Source organism: Populus trichocarpa, chromosome 5 (assembly GCF_000002775.5).
Source record: "Populus trichocarpa isolate Nisqually-1 chromosome 5, P.trichocarpa_v4.1, whole genome shotgun sequence".
NCBI lineage: Eukaryota > Viridiplantae > Streptophyta > Magnoliopsida > Malpighiales > Salicaceae > Populus > Populus trichocarpa.
Genome location: NC_037289.2, coordinates 23,146,544 through 23,164,246, shown reverse-complemented (window position 1 = coordinate 23,164,246; position 17,703 = coordinate 23,146,544). Strand labels below are relative to the sequence as shown.

The 17,703-nt window shown below is 35.4% G+C and overlaps 2 protein-coding genes and 1 long non-coding RNA gene across 4 annotated transcripts; 2 read left to right on the top strand and 1 right to left on the bottom strand.

The window, feature by feature from the left end:
- The first annotated feature begins 135 nt into the window (after positions 1–135).
- LOC7493932 (thioredoxin H-type 2) lies at positions 136–1,303 on the top strand. Its single transcript, XM_002307651.4, has 3 exons — positions 136–304; positions 707–829; positions 945–1,303. The coding sequence occupies exons 1-3, from the start codon at positions 218–220 to the stop codon at positions 1,077–1,079; spliced, it is 345 nt and encodes a 114-aa protein (XP_002307687.1). The 5' UTR covers positions 136–217; the 3' UTR covers positions 1,080–1,303.
- A 5,322-nt stretch (positions 1,304–6,625) lies between these two features.
- On the top strand, positions 6,626–7,780 carry LOC127905297 (uncharacterized). The gene is made up of 2 exons (XR_008059183.1): positions 6,626–7,183; positions 7,454–7,780. It is a non-coding gene; the product is annotated as an uncharacterized LOC127905297 (long non-coding RNA).
- On the bottom strand, positions 7,551–13,334 carry LOC7493931 (beta-galactosidase 5). Of its 2 annotated transcripts, XM_002306857.4 has the most exons (19): positions 12,765–13,329; positions 12,576–12,671; positions 12,354–12,466; positions 12,096–12,162; positions 11,873–11,965; positions 11,586–11,729; positions 11,336–11,424; positions 11,134–11,239; positions 10,959–11,046; positions 10,515–10,633; positions 10,255–10,419; positions 9,953–10,131; positions 9,677–9,786; positions 9,480–9,589; positions 9,210–9,320; positions 9,017–9,127; positions 8,737–8,939; positions 8,286–8,625; positions 7,551–8,137 (listed from the first exon to the last, which is right to left on the bottom strand). In XM_002306857.4, the coding sequence occupies exons 1-19, from the start codon at positions 12,933–12,935 to the stop codon at positions 7,991–7,993; spliced, it is 2,562 nt and encodes an 853-aa protein (XP_002306893.1). In that variant the 5' UTR covers positions 12,936–13,329; the 3' UTR covers positions 7,551–7,990. The 2 variants fall into 2 exon arrangements, with proteins under 2 accessions (XP_002306893.1, XP_024458019.1); XM_024602251.2 differs by having other exon boundaries at positions 9,480–9,786; positions 12,765–13,334.
- Positions 13,335–17,703: the final 4,369 nt, after the last annotated feature.

Below are 17,703 nucleotides of genomic sequence, written 5' to 3'. Positions count from 1 at the left end.
TGCTGACTTGTAAGGGTACGTCACGGCCACCTAAAGCACGCAATCACGTCCACAGCCATCCGAATGGCATACCTGTAATACTATGTCAAAGCGGGACGCGTTTTAGTAAGCGAACAGTTCGTGGCTCTCTATATAGTGGGGATTGGGATCGCTAGCCTAACTTATCAAGCGTTTAAAAAAAGACGTTTTTCTGTGCTTCATATTATCGAGAGAGAAAATGGCCGAAGAAGGACAAGTTATTGCCTGCCACACAGTGGATACCTGGAAAGAGCATTTCGAGAAGGGAAAAGGGTCTCAGAAACTGGTATTTGCTAGTCTCTTTGAACCTTTTAGTATATGTGTTTGTTAGGATTTTACTTGTGTGGCCATTAAAGAGCACTTGTGTTTTTTTTTTTTTTTTTTATATGTAATCTTTTGTGGGAAAGTTAGGCCTGTTTTTTAATTGTGAGATCTTTGATTTCCAGAATTTAATTGATGGTTTTTTTTTTGTTGATTTAATTTTATTTTACCTGAAAATCTCACCTGGTTTTGACGGTAGTTTTGATATGAAGGACTTGAATCTTGATTGATTAATTGGGATTTGAATTATATTAAGTTTTTATGAGTAAATTGTTTGAGATTTCTTCATGAAATGTCTTGTTCGTCTAATTTCTTTCCGTACGTTTCTGCTTATTCTGGATTTGACTAAGAAAACATACTTTGACAGATTGTCGTGGATTTTACTGCTTCATGGTGTCCACCATGTAAAATGATTGCTCCAATCTTCGCCGAGTTGGCGAAGAAGTTTCCCAATGTCACATTCTTGAAGGTGGATGTGGATGAATTGAAGGTAAAAAATCTATGCCTTTACCTACCTGATGCTAAGTAAATGGCACGAGGGATCTTGTGCTTAACTATGTTTATATATATTTCTTCTCAAATTGACATCACTCTATATTTTGCAGGCTGTTGCTGAGGAGTGGAATGTGGAGGCAATGCCAACTTTTATTTTCCTGAAAGATGGAAAATTAGTGGACAAAACTGTGGGTGCTGATAAAGATGGCCTGCCAACACTGGTTGCAAAGCACGCAACTGCATAATGTGTGGATGATGTATGATCCTTAATGGTTTTCAATTGCTTTCTGTTTTATGGATCTTGTATATGTATTTGACATGTCTATGTGAGTGCTTCGTCCTTGTTGCTCGTACATGTCATGTTATTGGATGGGAGCCCATCGTTAGGATGTTTACTGTCTTGTGCTGGTCTGTTTCTCTTGAGAAACTGGTTTGCAATGTAATAAATCCGAATGATCTTGCTTGTGTAGTTGTAAAGCTTTTGTCTTCCTTGGGGTTTTAAACTTGGCCTTTTCTCATGTTTTTCACTGGTACAGAATGGCTAAAATTTGTTTATTGCATTGTCAGCTGACCTATTCCTTTGCAATTTATGCATTGTTAAAAATCCTTCTCCACAAGGAGAATTAGGCCACAGATAGATGCATAGGCGGCTGGTGATCTGCTACCTCCTATCTCCAAAACTGCAGAATTAGGCCACAATTTCTCCTACAAAATCTTTTGATTGAAACAACAATCCTTTCTTTCGAGGAGACAGGGAATGCACTTCTGTTCTCCCTCTCTTTGGTTCTCTGCTTTGTGCCATCACGGCTGTCCAAGTAACTTGATTAGCATTTTTTTTTTGGTAACCCGAGGTGTCCAGGCCAGTTTACGCGCACCTCATCTAATCCCCGGACCCACTGAACACCCTGCAAGCCCAGTAGGCAGGTAAGACACCGTGGGGGTGATAGGCGTGCACTCTGAGGCTCGAACCCAGGTGACAAAGACAAGGAAACCTTGCCTCTGCTGCTGGGCCACAAGCCTCGGTGCCTTGATTAGCATTTTTTTATTTTTTTTAGTTTAACGTGGGTATCCGGGCCAGCTTGCGCGCACCTCGACTAATCCCACGGTCCCTGAAGTTAACGACCATGTAAGCCTTCAGTTGCTATCATATGAGCAACTACAAGGCTCGAACCTGAGACTACAGAGAGAGCAAACCTCTTGGTCCCAAACTTTTACCACTAGGTCATCACCTAGATGGTTGTATTTTTTAATATGTCCACTCTTGGCATTGATAGAGCAGCAAGAGAATTTTCCTATAATTTTTTTAAAAAAATTGATTTTGATGTTAAAAATAAAATTTAAAAAAGTTTTAATACAATTCTTGAGTAAAAACAATATTTATTAAACTTAAATAATAACTTGTAAATTTGATTTGAACATTCTAAAAACACAAAGGTCAACGCAATGGGGAAAATGAAGGTCTATCTAGTATCTTCCTAACACCCACCCCCGAGACCTAGAGCAGCACAACCCCCATCCGAAAGTCGATTATTATTATATTATTCTGTTACGGGTCAAATGACAAGAAACGTTACTGACATCCTAGTGTCTATATTTAAATATTTAAATATGTTCTAATTTTTTGGAGACATAAAAAAGAATTATAATTAATGTCTCCGTGGGTCCCTATATAATGGTACCGGGCTTGGATCTAGGGGTAATCAACTTGTAATAAGAAAAAAAGAGAGTCAACCTTGCATTTCCGAGATTCTGAGAGGAAATGGCCGGAGAAGGAGAAGTGATTGTCTGCCATCAACGACTCTCTCACATGCTTGGAAATAAAATTCATCTATTGAATAATTAGCTAATATTTTAATTTAAGTAATTTGATATATATATTTTATAATTAAGATATTTAGCAACTTGATATCAAAATCCCATAAAATTATAATTGGTAACTGATAGCATATAATATTTATTAAATCAGGTGACTGGTAGCTGTGATATTAACATGTGGAGTCTGGTAAATCAGGTGACCAATAATTTGTATCTGCAAAAAGTCTTCTTTAATGGACGTGGGGACTTTCCGATTGTAAAGTCAGAGATTGTAAGCCTTTGACTTGAAGAATTTAAGGTATATTTATAACTCATGAATCTTGGAGACTGAAATATAATTTCACTCATGTGTTATTTTGAATTGTATTCTATTCAAAATAATATGTATTGGGCCAATATAAAATATCGAGGGACCTGCGTGGGGTCCAAAAAAAATATCAGTGAGTATTGGGTTCGGAGCACGTCCCCGAGCTCATAGGGGTGTTGGGATTGGAGAGCATGCCCGAGCCCATAAGGGTTTCTTGGGCTTATTTAGGGGTTCATTTAATCTAGATTCATTAATAGCCCGCAAGTTTTTGTGGTATTAATCAACAAAAACTTGTAAAAATGCCTTGTTACCATGGCGTGTTCATCAAATGCTCTTCATACGGAGAGCTCGTGTGTAGGGGTGTGCACCATGTTTAAAAAAACTTCTAAGTATGTAGAGGGGAACCATGAAAGAACTCATACTTAGAAAGATTCTTAAGAGAGTGATGTGAGATATGAAAAACTTCATATTTAGAAATTTTTTCTAAGAGGTAAGGTGAAACTTATAGAGAAAAAACTCTTACTTAGAAAATTTTTTAAATGGCTGGTAGAAACTCATGAAGGATGAGCCTATACTTAGAAAATATTATAAAAGACCGAGGGGAACCCAAAGAGGGTTGTCAATGGCGACACCTATATTTAGAAAAACTTCTAAAGGGCGGAGAGGAGTGAACCTATGTCAATGGCTATACTTATAAAAAAAAATCTAAAGGGCGGAGGGGATGAATCCATTGAGGGTGGTTCTATTACACCCGGAAAACCAAGTCCATCTTTCAAAGAGTGGCTGCGCTGGAGTATGTGAGGTATGTAACTTTTTAGGATGATTTGGGGGCTTGGGATCCCTTGCTAGCCTCCCTAGTGATTGCATGGTGGCTTGAGAGCCCTCCACTGAAGATAATCACCTCTAGATTTGTCTTGCGTCCTGACCTGGGAATGTCTTGGTTGTGAGCCATAGAATGACCTGAAAATATCAAAAACAAGTTTTAGAAACCGATGGACTTTTTATTAGTTTCCCATAAACGATGCCAGTTGATGAGTCCTAAAATCCAAGATGCTTATAATAACATTGGTGTATTGGATAATTGGTTGATCTCTTAGTTCAAATAATTTGATTCATTCTTCATAGTCAAAATATCTAGTGACTTAATATGAAAAGCCTAGAGGGTTGGCAACTGGTAGCAGGTGATTTATGGTAAGTCAGGTGATCAATAGCTGTGATAGTAGCAGGCAATGCTTGGTAAGCCAGGTGACCAGTAGCTGTGGTAGTAGCAAGAGGTGTCTGGTAATTTATGTGACCAGTAACTCTAGTAGTAGCATGTAATGCGTGGTAAGTCAGGTGATCGATAATTGTGGTAGTAACAGGTGGTGCCTAGTAAGTCAAATGACTGGTAGTTGGTACCTGCAAAAAGTTTTCTTTAATGGACGTGGAACTCTCCGATGGTAAAGTCAATAACTTTATAGAAAGAGAAAGTGCAAAGATATTTTAGAAAGATAAGCTCTGAAAATACATATGCAGAGATTGCAAACCTTTGGCTTAAAGGAATCAATGTGTATTTATAAGTTATAACCCATGAATCTTGTCCTTTTGTGGAGATGAGAGGCTAAATTATAATTTTATCTTTATGATATTTTGAATTTATTCTATTCAAAATAATATGTATTAAGTCAGTATAAAATACCGAGAAATCTATGTGGAGTTTTAAAAAAAAATTCTAGTAAGAGTTGGGCTCAAAGTGTGCTGATGAGCCCATACAAGTTTTTTGGGCCTGTTTGTGAGGGTTTGATTCATTTTATTTGAATCTGTCAGCCACACCCCGAGGAGTCTTGGAACCAGCGGCTTGAGAAGGGAAAAGGGTCTAACAAACAGGCATCGTATTGAAGTCTTTTTGTGTCTTCTCATGTTTTGTGTTTGATTCTTTATATTTGGGTTTTTGTTGTGCGGTCTCTCTCTCTCTCTCTCTCTCTCTCTCTCTCTCTTAACTAATTTGTTAATTCTTTTTGGTTGGTTCTTAACTGCCTTAGCATTATGTCTAAGAATATTGGAGGCTCCTTAATCCCAAGGTTTTTTGCGTTTTTAATTATCTTTCTATAGAATAGGATTTCTTCGCAAAATGTCTATGGGCCTCACATGGCTAATTTGATACGTTGATGTTTTTCATTACATTCACTAAGAGGACACGCTTTTTATTTTCGTTTGTGTGGTAATACGATTAGGTGTAATTTTAAAAAATATTATTTTTATTTAAAAATATATTAAAAAAATTGATTTAAATTTAAATTTTTTATATTTTTATATTATATTAATGTACTGATATCAAAAATAATTTTAAAAAAATAAAAAAAATTATTTTAATATATTTTTAAATAAAAATAATTTAAAAAATAACTAGACACTCCTAAACACGCATTAAATCACCATAGTCAGCCATTGCAAAACCACCACCGTAATCACAAGCACGAAGTCATCAATTTTCGACCACCGTATACTAAATTTGCTACCATTTCCTCTCAAATCATCACAAGACCCGACCCACTAATTTCCCTCTTCAATTCTAACTAAAATCACCATTAATTCAAATCACCTTTTAACCATACTCACTATCATGCATGGTTGTCGTTATAAATTAAGACAACAATATTTTTTGGATTGTCAGATCTTGTTTTGAAGAGAGAGGGGACGAAGAGAGAAAAGGGATGATTGTTATAAAAAGAGAGGAGAGGGGAATGGGAAAAGAGAAAGAAGCAGAAGGAGAAGGGGGAGAGACAGGAAAAAAGAAAGTGGAAAAGGTCAAAAAAATCAGGGATATTTTACTGTTTTCATCAAAATTTGAATGTGTTCATCCAACATGTAAAGTGAATATTTTAAAATTACTAAGAGTTACTGTGCTCAAATGACGGGAGTATCAAAATAATTTTCCAGTTTACTGATCAAGATACCTATTTTGATAGATTGTGGTGGATTTACATGATGTGGAGTGTGGACCGTGTAAACTTGTTGCCCCAGATATTGTGGAAGCTGCCCAACGTCACATTCTTGAAAGTCGACGTGGATGAATTGAAGGTAAAAAGAATCCACGTTACTCCTGTGTTTTACTTTATTGTTAAGATTTATGTTGAGGAGATGTCTTGAGTTTCTTGCGTATCTCCACCTAAAGTAAACCTACGATGTAGTTTTCTAATAGATATCTGCATGCCTTTTGCAGTCTGTTGCTCAGGAGTGGGATGTGCAGGCAATGCCGACCTTTATTTTCCTGAAAGATGGGGAAATTGTGGAGAAATTTACTGGTGTCAATTAAATGAAACTGCAGTCAACTGTAGAAAAGCTTGCTATTGAGACTGCATGATGCATGGATGATACATGAATATTGGTGTTATTAGAGAATAACATAAATCATATCTTAGAATCTCACCTAACAGTTTAAACTATGAGGTTGAGATGGTTCTTTGACATGGTATCAGAGCCTTGATGATCAAGCGATCACGAGTTCGAATCTCATCATCCCCATTTATTTGATAAAAAATTAAGCACAAGGTAATGTGGGTCTGTGCAAGTTTCAAGCCCAAAAGGCTTTCACTTGAGGGGGTGTGTTAGAGAATAACATAAATCATATCTTAGAACCTCACCTAACAGTTTAAGCTATTAGGTTGAGATGATTCTTTGACAGGTATCTTTCTAGTACTTCCTGTTGATTGCAGTTCTTCTGCATTTTTCAGTTTCTTTGTTAATGGATATTATGTGTCTCTGGTGTGTTCACCTGAATTGTTTCTCTTTGTTGATCAGACATGTTTGGTGGTTAATATGAGTTCACTCACCTTCTTGAATATTGTCTACCATCCAGTATATTGTCGAACCTGCTAGTATTTTAAGTAGCTGGAGTAAACCAACTGATCAAAGAAGAAATTCTAACCAAATATCCTGGTTCTTGATATATAGCAGCAATATCACTGGCAGTCTTTGCCATGGACTCTCGTTTACTTTCAAAAATCATGTTTAAGCCGATGCATTTTGCTGGAAAATTATGTTCCTATGATGGCAAGTACTCAGCCAGGTAGAGCCGATAAGCATAAACCTAAACTGGGGTTCGCATGATGTGCCAAGTTTGCCGAAAGGAAGGAGCATATACATGACACTGCTGATAATGATTTTGGAAGAAGAAAGCAAACAGCGTCGACAAAGATGCTAAGGGACTTATACCCATAGTCCCATATGTAGCCCAACCACTAACAGGTCTGATAAGGTTCTCAAGACAAGCAGGAGAAAGATTTTGAAAAATAGTGAAAGAATTTTTGTAAAAAAAAAAAAAAAACCATAGAGTATTTGATTTTACGTTTAAAAATTATTTTTGAAAATTTTTTAATTTTTTTTGTTTCAAATTAAATTTTTTTAATGATGTACTCATGTTAAAAATAAATTTTTAAAAAATAAATAAAAATATTATTTCAAAGCAAAAGTATGCAACTGAAACTGCCGATTGTTGATTGCATTCTTTATATCCAGGTTTCAATTCCCTAAATGATAGCAAAGGACATGCAGAATGCCGATATGTTGATGTTGACTATCACGGATCATCCACAGAAGGTGCAAACAAGAGCACTTAGATAAATTGTAGACTTCGAATTTATAATCCGTGTTCTTACATAAGAATCAGACATTATAGTGCCCATACTCACCGATATTCTTCACCTCAACAATTCTTTCTCATTCTATCAGACAATAATCTTTTATACTTTTCTGTGCAAAAATTATTTTCCAAGCCCATCTCTGGATAAAAAGGCCATGGAATGGGAATTTAGGGCATATGCCAAGGCAACACATGTGCTTTGCATAAGCACATTGTCCATCCGAAAGCTAATGGGAATATCAACTCCCACAACTACGCATTGTAAATTGCAATACACCTAGCTATACGTTGTAGAATATGTAGAGATGACAGCTGACATTAGGATCTCTGGCTCCATACCTTATTGTTCTTCCTTCATTGCTTGCCAACGTGAGCAAATAATTATAATTAGATCTGAAAATTTGCTTGAGCGGTTACCTCCTTGTATTGGGTTGAGTAGTGTCACTCACTGTTGAACAAACTGCTTCAACTGATAATTTCTTCAACTTACTTGGACATGGGTCAGCACCGAAGTTACTGTTGGATATGGCGACCATACAACTCTCCCTTCCTATGCATTTCTGCAGAGTTCAATGGCACAAGCATTAAGTCAGTAGAAAAGGTATTTTTATTAGTGACAGGCAGTGAAATTATGATAAAACAAAAGGAAAATGAAATAAGATATGAAGATGTATAAAATGACAAAAGGATTCTACTAAGGAAATCTACCTTCTCTACAACCGAGTGTGAGTTTGGTGCATGGCAAGTTCCCTCCTGAAAACTTCCACAGGTTCCAGTAGGAGTGCCAAAACTCGCAAAATTTATAGCTGATATAGACTGCCCTGGTGCACACCGGAGGTGAACCTTGGCTTGGTGAAGATTTCTTTCTGATTCACCATTGCTCTCGGTATTGTAATTCTCAATTGTTGGGTGGTGCTCAAATGCATCAGCACAAACACTTGTCGTTGATCTCTTAACAAGGGATATCTTTGATGCATCACCTCCAAGTTCTTCAAATATTACCAATAAATTTTGCTTCGGCTTTAACCAGGACCTGGGAACATGATACCTGAGAAGCATATAAGTTCAGTTAGCTATGAGATGCAGTAATTACACTCTACAGCTCAGTTCTGAAGATTAAGCTGCAATCATAAAAAAATAAGCATTCATGAAAAGATACCATCGCTGAGTTGGCTGGCCACATCCAAGTTGGCACTTTGGAGGCCTGAACGTTCCAGAGTAACCACAGCTACTGCAGTCACCCTTTGCATAAGATAACCAATATCTTCCTATGCTCTGCCCATTTATCCACACCTGACCCTTTCCCATGCTGCGCATGTCCAAAGCCAATGGCTCATTTCCTCCGGGGGCATCAAAATAAGCCTGAACGTCCCAGCATGACAATCAGCCTCTTAAGTAAAATTGCTAACCACATTCAACATTTTCCCACTTATAATTACCTTGTACCACTTCAAAGGTTGCTGCCTGGTAGCTAGAGACCCCTGTATCCAATCAACAGATGAGGCTCTGTTTGGAGAGACCAAATTCATTGCCTCTCCTTTTAGACCAACCTGTTTTGACCCAACACCTTCAAGCTTACACTTCTGCCAACTATAAAACAATTAAATAGATACGAACAGGCACATTTCATACCTGGTAAGACCATTGCTGCCATGTCAAGTCTTTATTTCCCTGGTTAAGGCCATGGAGCATAACTGGACCAAGTATTCCTGTTTTCCATGTCTCATAATGCACCCCGACATTCTTAAACAATGCAAAAGTTTTGTAGTCAGTAAGTGGAATAAGATAACGGATTTTTTTCCTTTTTCATATTACAAGTTTTAAAATTTTAGTAGCCACAATCAGATCAAATTAATTAGCATCTATACTTGCAGTAAGTTAGAGAAGTAGAATAGAACTAACAGGTAATCCAACAGCTATGCTGAGTAGTGCAATTCTATTTGTTCCAGCACGTAGATTGACTGGTCCTGTAAAGGTGAATTCCCTGTTCTCTCTGGTCCCAAACGCTGATCCTGTAATTGTAACAGGCAAAGCACTCATCAACCAGATAATGAAATTCATATTAGTAACTACTATGAAAGTAGTCTTGAAAAGCATACCTGAAAACTGCCCATTGATGAAGACATGAAGAGCATGCCCTGCTGACTCCACAGTTAGAGTAGGCCATTGTCCACCTCGAAGAAATGATTCTGATGGATTGATATTGACACTGAAATCCACAGGGGAGTTTTAAAATGGAGCTCTCAGATATTTCAAACACATGTAATGAACTGAAGAAACATGCGTGAGAAAAATAAAGTGCTTAGGTTTCCATGAAGTTGTTATATGGTTATAGGGATTCAAAATATAAATAGATACTACTGAACCTGGCTCACCTTGTGATGTACCACAGATAGTCAGTGGTGTCTCTAGTGACATTTATCTGCTCCATGAGTCCAAGAGCTGTCATCCTTGAACTAGCCCCTAGTGAAGAAATATCTTCGTCATAACTCTCCCAAGAAAAAAACCTAGAACCAGTTGGCAGCATTTGGACATGCGAAGTTTGTACTCCAACCTAGACCATGACAGGACAACTAGAGATCAGAAACTTGGTATTGAAGAAAATAACTTCAGGATCACTGAAGGAAGTGATTTCATACTTGAACGAGATTGCAACTAGAACCTAAACTTTGCTTACCTTGGCAGTGTTAAACACAACATTCCTGCAATCAGGAAGGATGCTAATGGACCAAGGAGGCAAAACATAGTGCATGTTATTGAACATCACTCTAGCAGCAGACTGTGTGTGGTAGTTGGCAAGAAAAGCTGAACAGCTCCTCTTCCCTGAAGAGAATACATGAGCCTGCAAAACGACCATTATCATGAATTTTCAATAGCAAGCTTAACATAATAACTGTCCAACTAGGGGAAAGAGACAAATTTGGTCAGAAGGCAGACCTGCTGATAGGTTCCTAACAAAGTAATTGTGGGATCTGAAGAGACTAATTCATGCTCGCATAGCTTAATAGCTCTGTGAAGCTCTTTTAGATGACCATATTTAGGTTCCCTGATCAAACCTAAACCAATAAATGGTTAGCTGCGGATCTTTAATTTTGAAACACATATAATGATATAACAAAACGCAACACATTCCTTAAAATTCTTGTGAAAAGTGGAAGAAAAGTCAGTACTGAGTTTGAGTTTCGGAAATAATATTCATGTTAGAAGTCGAAAATTATTTCAAGAAATTCTAGAACTTAACTAGCCTATTTCATGAATAATTCTTCAATTATTAGTGAATTGTCATTTAAAAGTTGTGGCTAGGCATGGCTAAATTGTAGTTTTTCACTTAGAGAGTCAAGATATTTTTTGTTAGGACAAGAACAAATCCACAGAACTTACCATATTCATCTATTGGTGCATCATAGTCATAACTAGTTGTAATGAATGGACCTCCAGCAGAGCGTCCAAAATTTGTTCCTCCATGGTACTGTAACAATACACAATGCATAGGCCATAAGCTTGGAACGACAAGTTTTTTATTAAATTGTGAGCTGAGTCATTCGAGGTACCCTACCATGTAGTAGTTAACAAATGAGCCACCCTTTTGAATGAATCGAGCAACTGCAAATGCTAAATCTTGAACTGGTCTGTGGTGAAATGCGCCGCCAAACTCTGTAAACCTTTTTATTCAGTTCAGACAAAAAAGGGGGGGATCAGAGGACTAAATTTGCACTGAGAAAGTCAACTTCAACTCTACTGCTTGCAGTAACATTTACCAGCCACTCCAAGCCTCAGTCCACATCGTTGGCTTGTAAGGTTTGTTGGGAGAAAAAGCATCACAGTAAAAACCATTACATGTATTTATCTATTGCCAGGATTCAAACATAACAAAGTCAAATTCACCATTCAAGAAAGGTTTTAAATTGGAAACTGCAGATAACAAAAATAGTAAATGCAGCTCACAAATTAATTATGGGACAGTTGAGGTAACTAGGCTTGGTAAGTGGAAAGATTAAGATAGCTCACCACCGGGTCTGGGGCATCATCTTCCTTGCACATCACCCAAGGAACTCCAGTCTTCAATCCAACAGCCATTTGTGCAGCCCAATTAATGTATGAATGACCAGCAGCCCCAAAAGCCCTACTCTCTGGTCCGTACTCATTCTCAATCTACACAAATGGTTATGAAAAGAATAAAACATATGTATATATATAAAAGTAAAGCAAATTACTTCACAGCTGAAGCCTCACTTTTACTGGTTTAGAAACAATACATATCTAAAATGACAAAATTCACCGATAAGATCACATACTTGAGAGAAAATGATGGGGCCTCCTTGTGATTGAAATAGCCTTTCATCTTTCATCATCTGCACAATCTTCTGGGTGAATCCTTGCATTGCAGCCTTCAAAACCAAAGGGAAAGAAAGTCAAGCCACATTAACCACCTAACTTTTCCAGTTATTTGTTCTAATTCTCTTTCTTTTTCTTGAGGAAAGGGTTTAAAAAACGCAGAGCAGGTAAAATAGGAAAAACCTTGAAAGGCCCATTGTCTGTTCTGAAGCTGATACCAGGAACATACTTCAACCAAACAGGAAATCCCCTGTGCATTTACAAGAGAGAGAGAATCAAATCAAACTAAAGCATTCATTTTTACCAGGTTAATAAGCAAATACTACCCCAACCACAGAGAGAATAAGAAAGCAAAACCAAGAGGAAGAAGGGATATAATCATGAATGGATGGAACAGAAGTTAAAGGAACAAGAATATAAAAGAGCAAAAATTCCAAGTACCCAAAATTCCATTCTGCACAGACATAAGGTCCAATGCGGAGATGAACATATAGCCCCCCTTTCTGCACCGTCTTAATGAACCGTACCAGATCAAATCTACCTTCAAAATTATACTACAAAAACCAAAAAGTTTCCTTTTTGAGTAACCACATAAGCTCAGAAAGACATGGATTATAAAATTTCAAGTGCCAAAAGGTAGAGTGGAGATCCAAGAGAGAGTACATTGCCAGGAGAAGGCTCATGAACATTCCAAAAAACATAAGTGTCGATAACATCCAAGCCTCCATCTTTTGCCTTCTGTACAAGATCTTCCCACATCTACAGAAACAAAACAAACCCCATTTTTACACAACAGACAAAATGTGATAAGATATACACAAAACCAAGAAAATGGGAAAGAAAAGTGTATACATCAGGGGTGCTTCTTGGATAGTGAATGGAGCCAGAGATAAGGATTCTTCTTTGTCCATCGATGATAATAGCTTTCTTATCATAGGTCACAGTGCAGTGGATCAGCTTAGAACCAACAATCAAGACCATCAAGAAGAGGGTTAAGAACTTGGAAACTGAACTAGTTCCCATTTCCTTTTGTGGAGGGAAAGTTTGAAAAAAAATAAGAGAAAATGTGAGCAGAAACAGAGTTTTAAAACAAAAGCTTATGATATGAGGCTTCTCTGATCTGCTACTCTACTAACACTATCCACCATTCAAGTACTATAGCCCTCTGCCTCCACCGTCCACACCACTTAAGTCTCTGTCTCTTTTGCTAGCTTTATATAATGACTGCCTGTTTCCTACATGAAAAGGAGTTTAATTTTTTATTCGAAAAATGCAAATTTGAATTAACTTTAAAATAGAGTGTCCCCAGACCGTAAGGATAGTTGGCTAAAATGGTCCGAGCAATCTAAAGGAAAAAGAAAAAAAGAAGTGTCATGAAAATGCAAGGACATGGTGGCGAATGAAGACATAAATGAAAAGGAGAGAGAGAGAGACATTCCAGTGTGAACAAACAAATCAAAACCACAACAGTAGAGTTGAATCATGAATGGTTTGTGTCTGTTTGGAAACTTGTCGGGTTCTTGTTACCATGGGAATGTAGTTATAAATTTGTTCACGAGAAGGTGACATACCTAGAAGCACAAGCAATAATAGGATAATAGCAAAAGAAAAAAAAACCTTTACTCTTTAGATAAATAGAAATAATAGGATATTTCTTGATCGAAATATAATAGAACACAAGAAATTTAATTGGAAGTTTTATTGTTAAAAAAAACCTTTACTCTTTAGATAAGCCTGAAAATCATCCTACACAAACTAGTAAATCTAAAAATAAAACAAAAGTAATAAAAATCTTAAATAAACTAAAAAAATAAAATTATCAGTATCAGTACTTAATTTTGTGAACTAAATAAGAAAATATAAAATCATTATAAAAAATATTTTTCAAAACTAAATAGAAAATAAAAATAATTAAAAAAATAATTTTTTTCTAAAAATTCTCCTACATCAATCTCCCTGTGTTGGAGAAAATTATCCTCGAGTCAATGACATGTTACATATTGTACCTTTACTCACATTATTTAGACTCCACCTTCTCGTCCTTCTCATTTTCTTTTATTTCCTTATTTTTCTTTTCCATAATTTCAATAGAAACAACATATTTTTAGCATTGCTTTCAATAATCACCATTTATCTCATGTGCACTGGTACTAAATGTTTTCCTTTTATACCAAAGGCATATGTATTATGTCGTTTGTCATGTACAACATTCCAATCATATTATCATGGTCAGCCTAATAATAGATGATATATTTATAAATACTATATCATATCAAACATTATCAAAATATATCTTGCCTATAAAAAATAAAATGGGACAATATTTATCCACAATAATTTTGATGTCGTTATTCAACCAAGTTAGCCTATAAAGTTTATTACTGCTCTCAGTTTTCAGGTAAAACTTCTCTAATATCTTTTTGGATACCATGTTCTCACAACTACCACTATTTATTATTAATTCACAAACTTTATCATTTATGGTGCACGTCTAGTGAAATATATTAAAAATATATTTTAATATATTTTTAAATAAAAATATTTTAAAACCAATTACTGTTAAACTTCCATACACCACTTAAATATAAATAGCTAGGAACGTGTAAGGGAATACGCTATGAAGGATTAACTTTTGGCAGCACTTACATTTCGCCGTCACAACCTGGCCCGTGATGTGGGACTATCGGAGGGTACCATTTCGTGTTTCACAGGCTTTTTCATTGCTTTACCAGTGGGGATAGGATAGGTAGAAGGAAACACATTCTTATAGACCGATAGGATTGGCCACTGTCATCGCTCATCAGTCATCATTCCATGCCCTCTGGTCAGCCCTACCCTGGCCCATTTGGGCATGATACGATAGCCTTCTCAATTATCACTGTAATAAACAAAGGCTTATTTCTTCATCACATGGTTTGGGTTATCATCCTCCTCCCGATTTGTTCTACGCGTTGCCCCTTGTCTCCCGATGCCAGCTGGGTGGATTCATTATGGCTCTGTACACATTTCGAGAGCTTCTCCGAGAGCAACACTCACAATTTATCATAATGTTAAATGGCTAAATGCCATGACGAGGGGGCAAAAAAAAGTTATCTTGTTAACATTATTATTAATTATTAACATTAACAATATACTAAAACAAGTGGGGGGATGTACTCTGGCAATTAATAATATTTTCCCCCAGTGTTTTGGTGTGGCTCTACTAAAAAAATATTTGTTTTTGTTTTTTTTTAATTTTATTTTAAATGTTAGATTTGTTTTTTATTGGGTTATCCACTCTCGTAACATGAATTATGAGTTTGACAGGTTAATCCGGTAGATTAAAGTATTTTCCTTTTATTTAATTTTTTTTTCTAATTCCATCATTTAATATTGAGTTAATTAAGAATTAGATTTCATGATTTGTTTTATTTACTTTCTATTAGGTTATTTTGGTTTCATAACCCGAGAATAATACTTAACGGGTTAACCCGAGTTTACTCAGGTTTTTTTTAATTGATTTTTTTTCTAATTTTATCATTTAATATTTGGTGGATTGAGAATCGAACTTTCTAATATGTTTTGATTTTTTTTTTCTATAGGGACATCTTGGTCTTATGATCAGAGTAGCGAGTTTTTTGTATTTTAACCCTGGTTAAATCAAGTTGTTTTTTTTCAAGAGGTTATCTCGATCTCATGTCCTTCAACATTGAATTTGCTTTTTATTGGGTTGTTCATATTTTATGACTCGGATTGCAGGTTTGACATGTTAATCTAGTTGACTCGGTTGTTTTTTTTATTGACTTTTCTTCTCAATTTCATCATTTAATATTGTGTTTTATTAGGAATCAGGCTTTATAATTTATTTCGATTTGATTTCACGAGGTTATATCGACCTTATAACCCAATAACAATGCTTAACATGTATCCTATATTGACTTGGCTCGTTTTTTGTGTCATTCTTTGAATTAAGATTTTTACAAATTTCATCGTTCAACATAAGATCCGACATGATCGATGGAGAATTAGGCTTCATAATTTGTTTTAATTTGCTACTTGTATGGTTATCTTGATCTCATGACCAGAGTTGTGGATTTGACAAGTTAATCCAAGTTAAATCAAGTTGTTTTTTTATTTTTTTCTATAAAGTTATCTCGATCTTATAACTCGGGTCATGGATTTGACGAATTGACCCGAGATCGTTTTTATTTTCTTTTTTTAATTGATTTTTTTCTAGTCTCATCCTTTTGATTGTGAATTAAACTTCTTAATTTATTTTATGAGATTATCCTAATTTTATAATTTAAGTTATAAGTTTAACAAGTTAATTCGAGTTGGTTTTATAAAAAAATTTAATTAATTTTTTTTTAGTTCTAGCTTAATTAAAAATTAAACTTGATGATACGCGATCACTTATTGGACATGGGCTGGTCATCACTTGGCACCACGTGGTGTGTCTTTATGATACTGGCCCTGGATGCCTACTTTTGTTTGTATAACGATAGTATTATTTTCAGGCAACCACCACAATTTTATATAAATTAGACGGAAATCGCTTGATGATGCCGTATTTACAGAATTTGATCGCAATCTCAATTTTTTTCCTGATTATATTTTACCTGATGTTGTTGCGCTCTTAAAAAAATTGTGAAAACTGTAGTCCTTGTCGGATATATTTCATACGTGATGGAATTGTGGATAGTTTAATGTAACAATAAAAAATATTTTATATAAAGTATTATTTATTTCATGATGTAATAGGAGTAATTAATTCTATAATATTTAAATTTAAAACCATCAGTATTAATATATATTTTTTAAAATTATTTTATAACCTCAATTTCAAAAGCATTTTTAACCAAAACATTAAACTATTTTTTTTTAATCTCAATTTCAATCACAGTTTTACCCAATTATATATTTTTTCAAACCAACCTCAACTAAAAATATTTTTTATAAAATAATTTTTTTCAAACCACAACCACAAGAACTATCACAATATCAAACATATTCTTAATGGGAGATGCCTTGAAAGATGCAAAGAGTGAGAGCCCTAGCTAGCAATCATCGAAGGGATGGGACTGACTATTACTAGAAAACGCAGGGAAGTAATTAAATATTCATCTGAAAAATATTATATTGATTGTAATTATTATTTATCAAGTCCACACGTGGCTTGCTGGTTGGATCTCGGTGACCAAATCCAGGCTCACGTGCATCACCGTTACTAGTGGAGAATTTTAATACCCTCTGACTCATTTTTCCTCTTGTCTTCCACAAATATTCAAAAGCAAAGCAAGGAAGGTTTGCAAATGGAAGTAACCCAACCCTTCGACAGCGGACCCTTGCTCGAATTTAGATAACTTAAATAAATTAGCCCATCGAACGAGGTCACTGATTATCCATTGTTTGGCCATGATTATCTACGTACCTCTAATTAGTTATCAGCCGAGTAATTACACCATTTGGATTTAAAAGATGGCAGTGTTAAAGAATTTTTTTTTTTTATAAAAAAAATAGATTAATTTTATTAAATAGTAATATTTTCTGTATTAATACAATTATACTGCAATGTTTAAACATATTAGGTTATTTTAGAAAAGCTCTAATAATAATTATTAAACATGGCTAGTCTATCGGAATTTAAAACTGGACCGGATTTTATAAAAAATAAAAAGAATCGACGTGATCAAAAACCTTAATTAATTCACAACCCAATTAATTTGGTCAAAACTTATTATTTTTTTAAAAAAATAGATATATTCGTCTAATTCATGATTTAGATCTTATATCTTGTCAATCCTTTTATCTA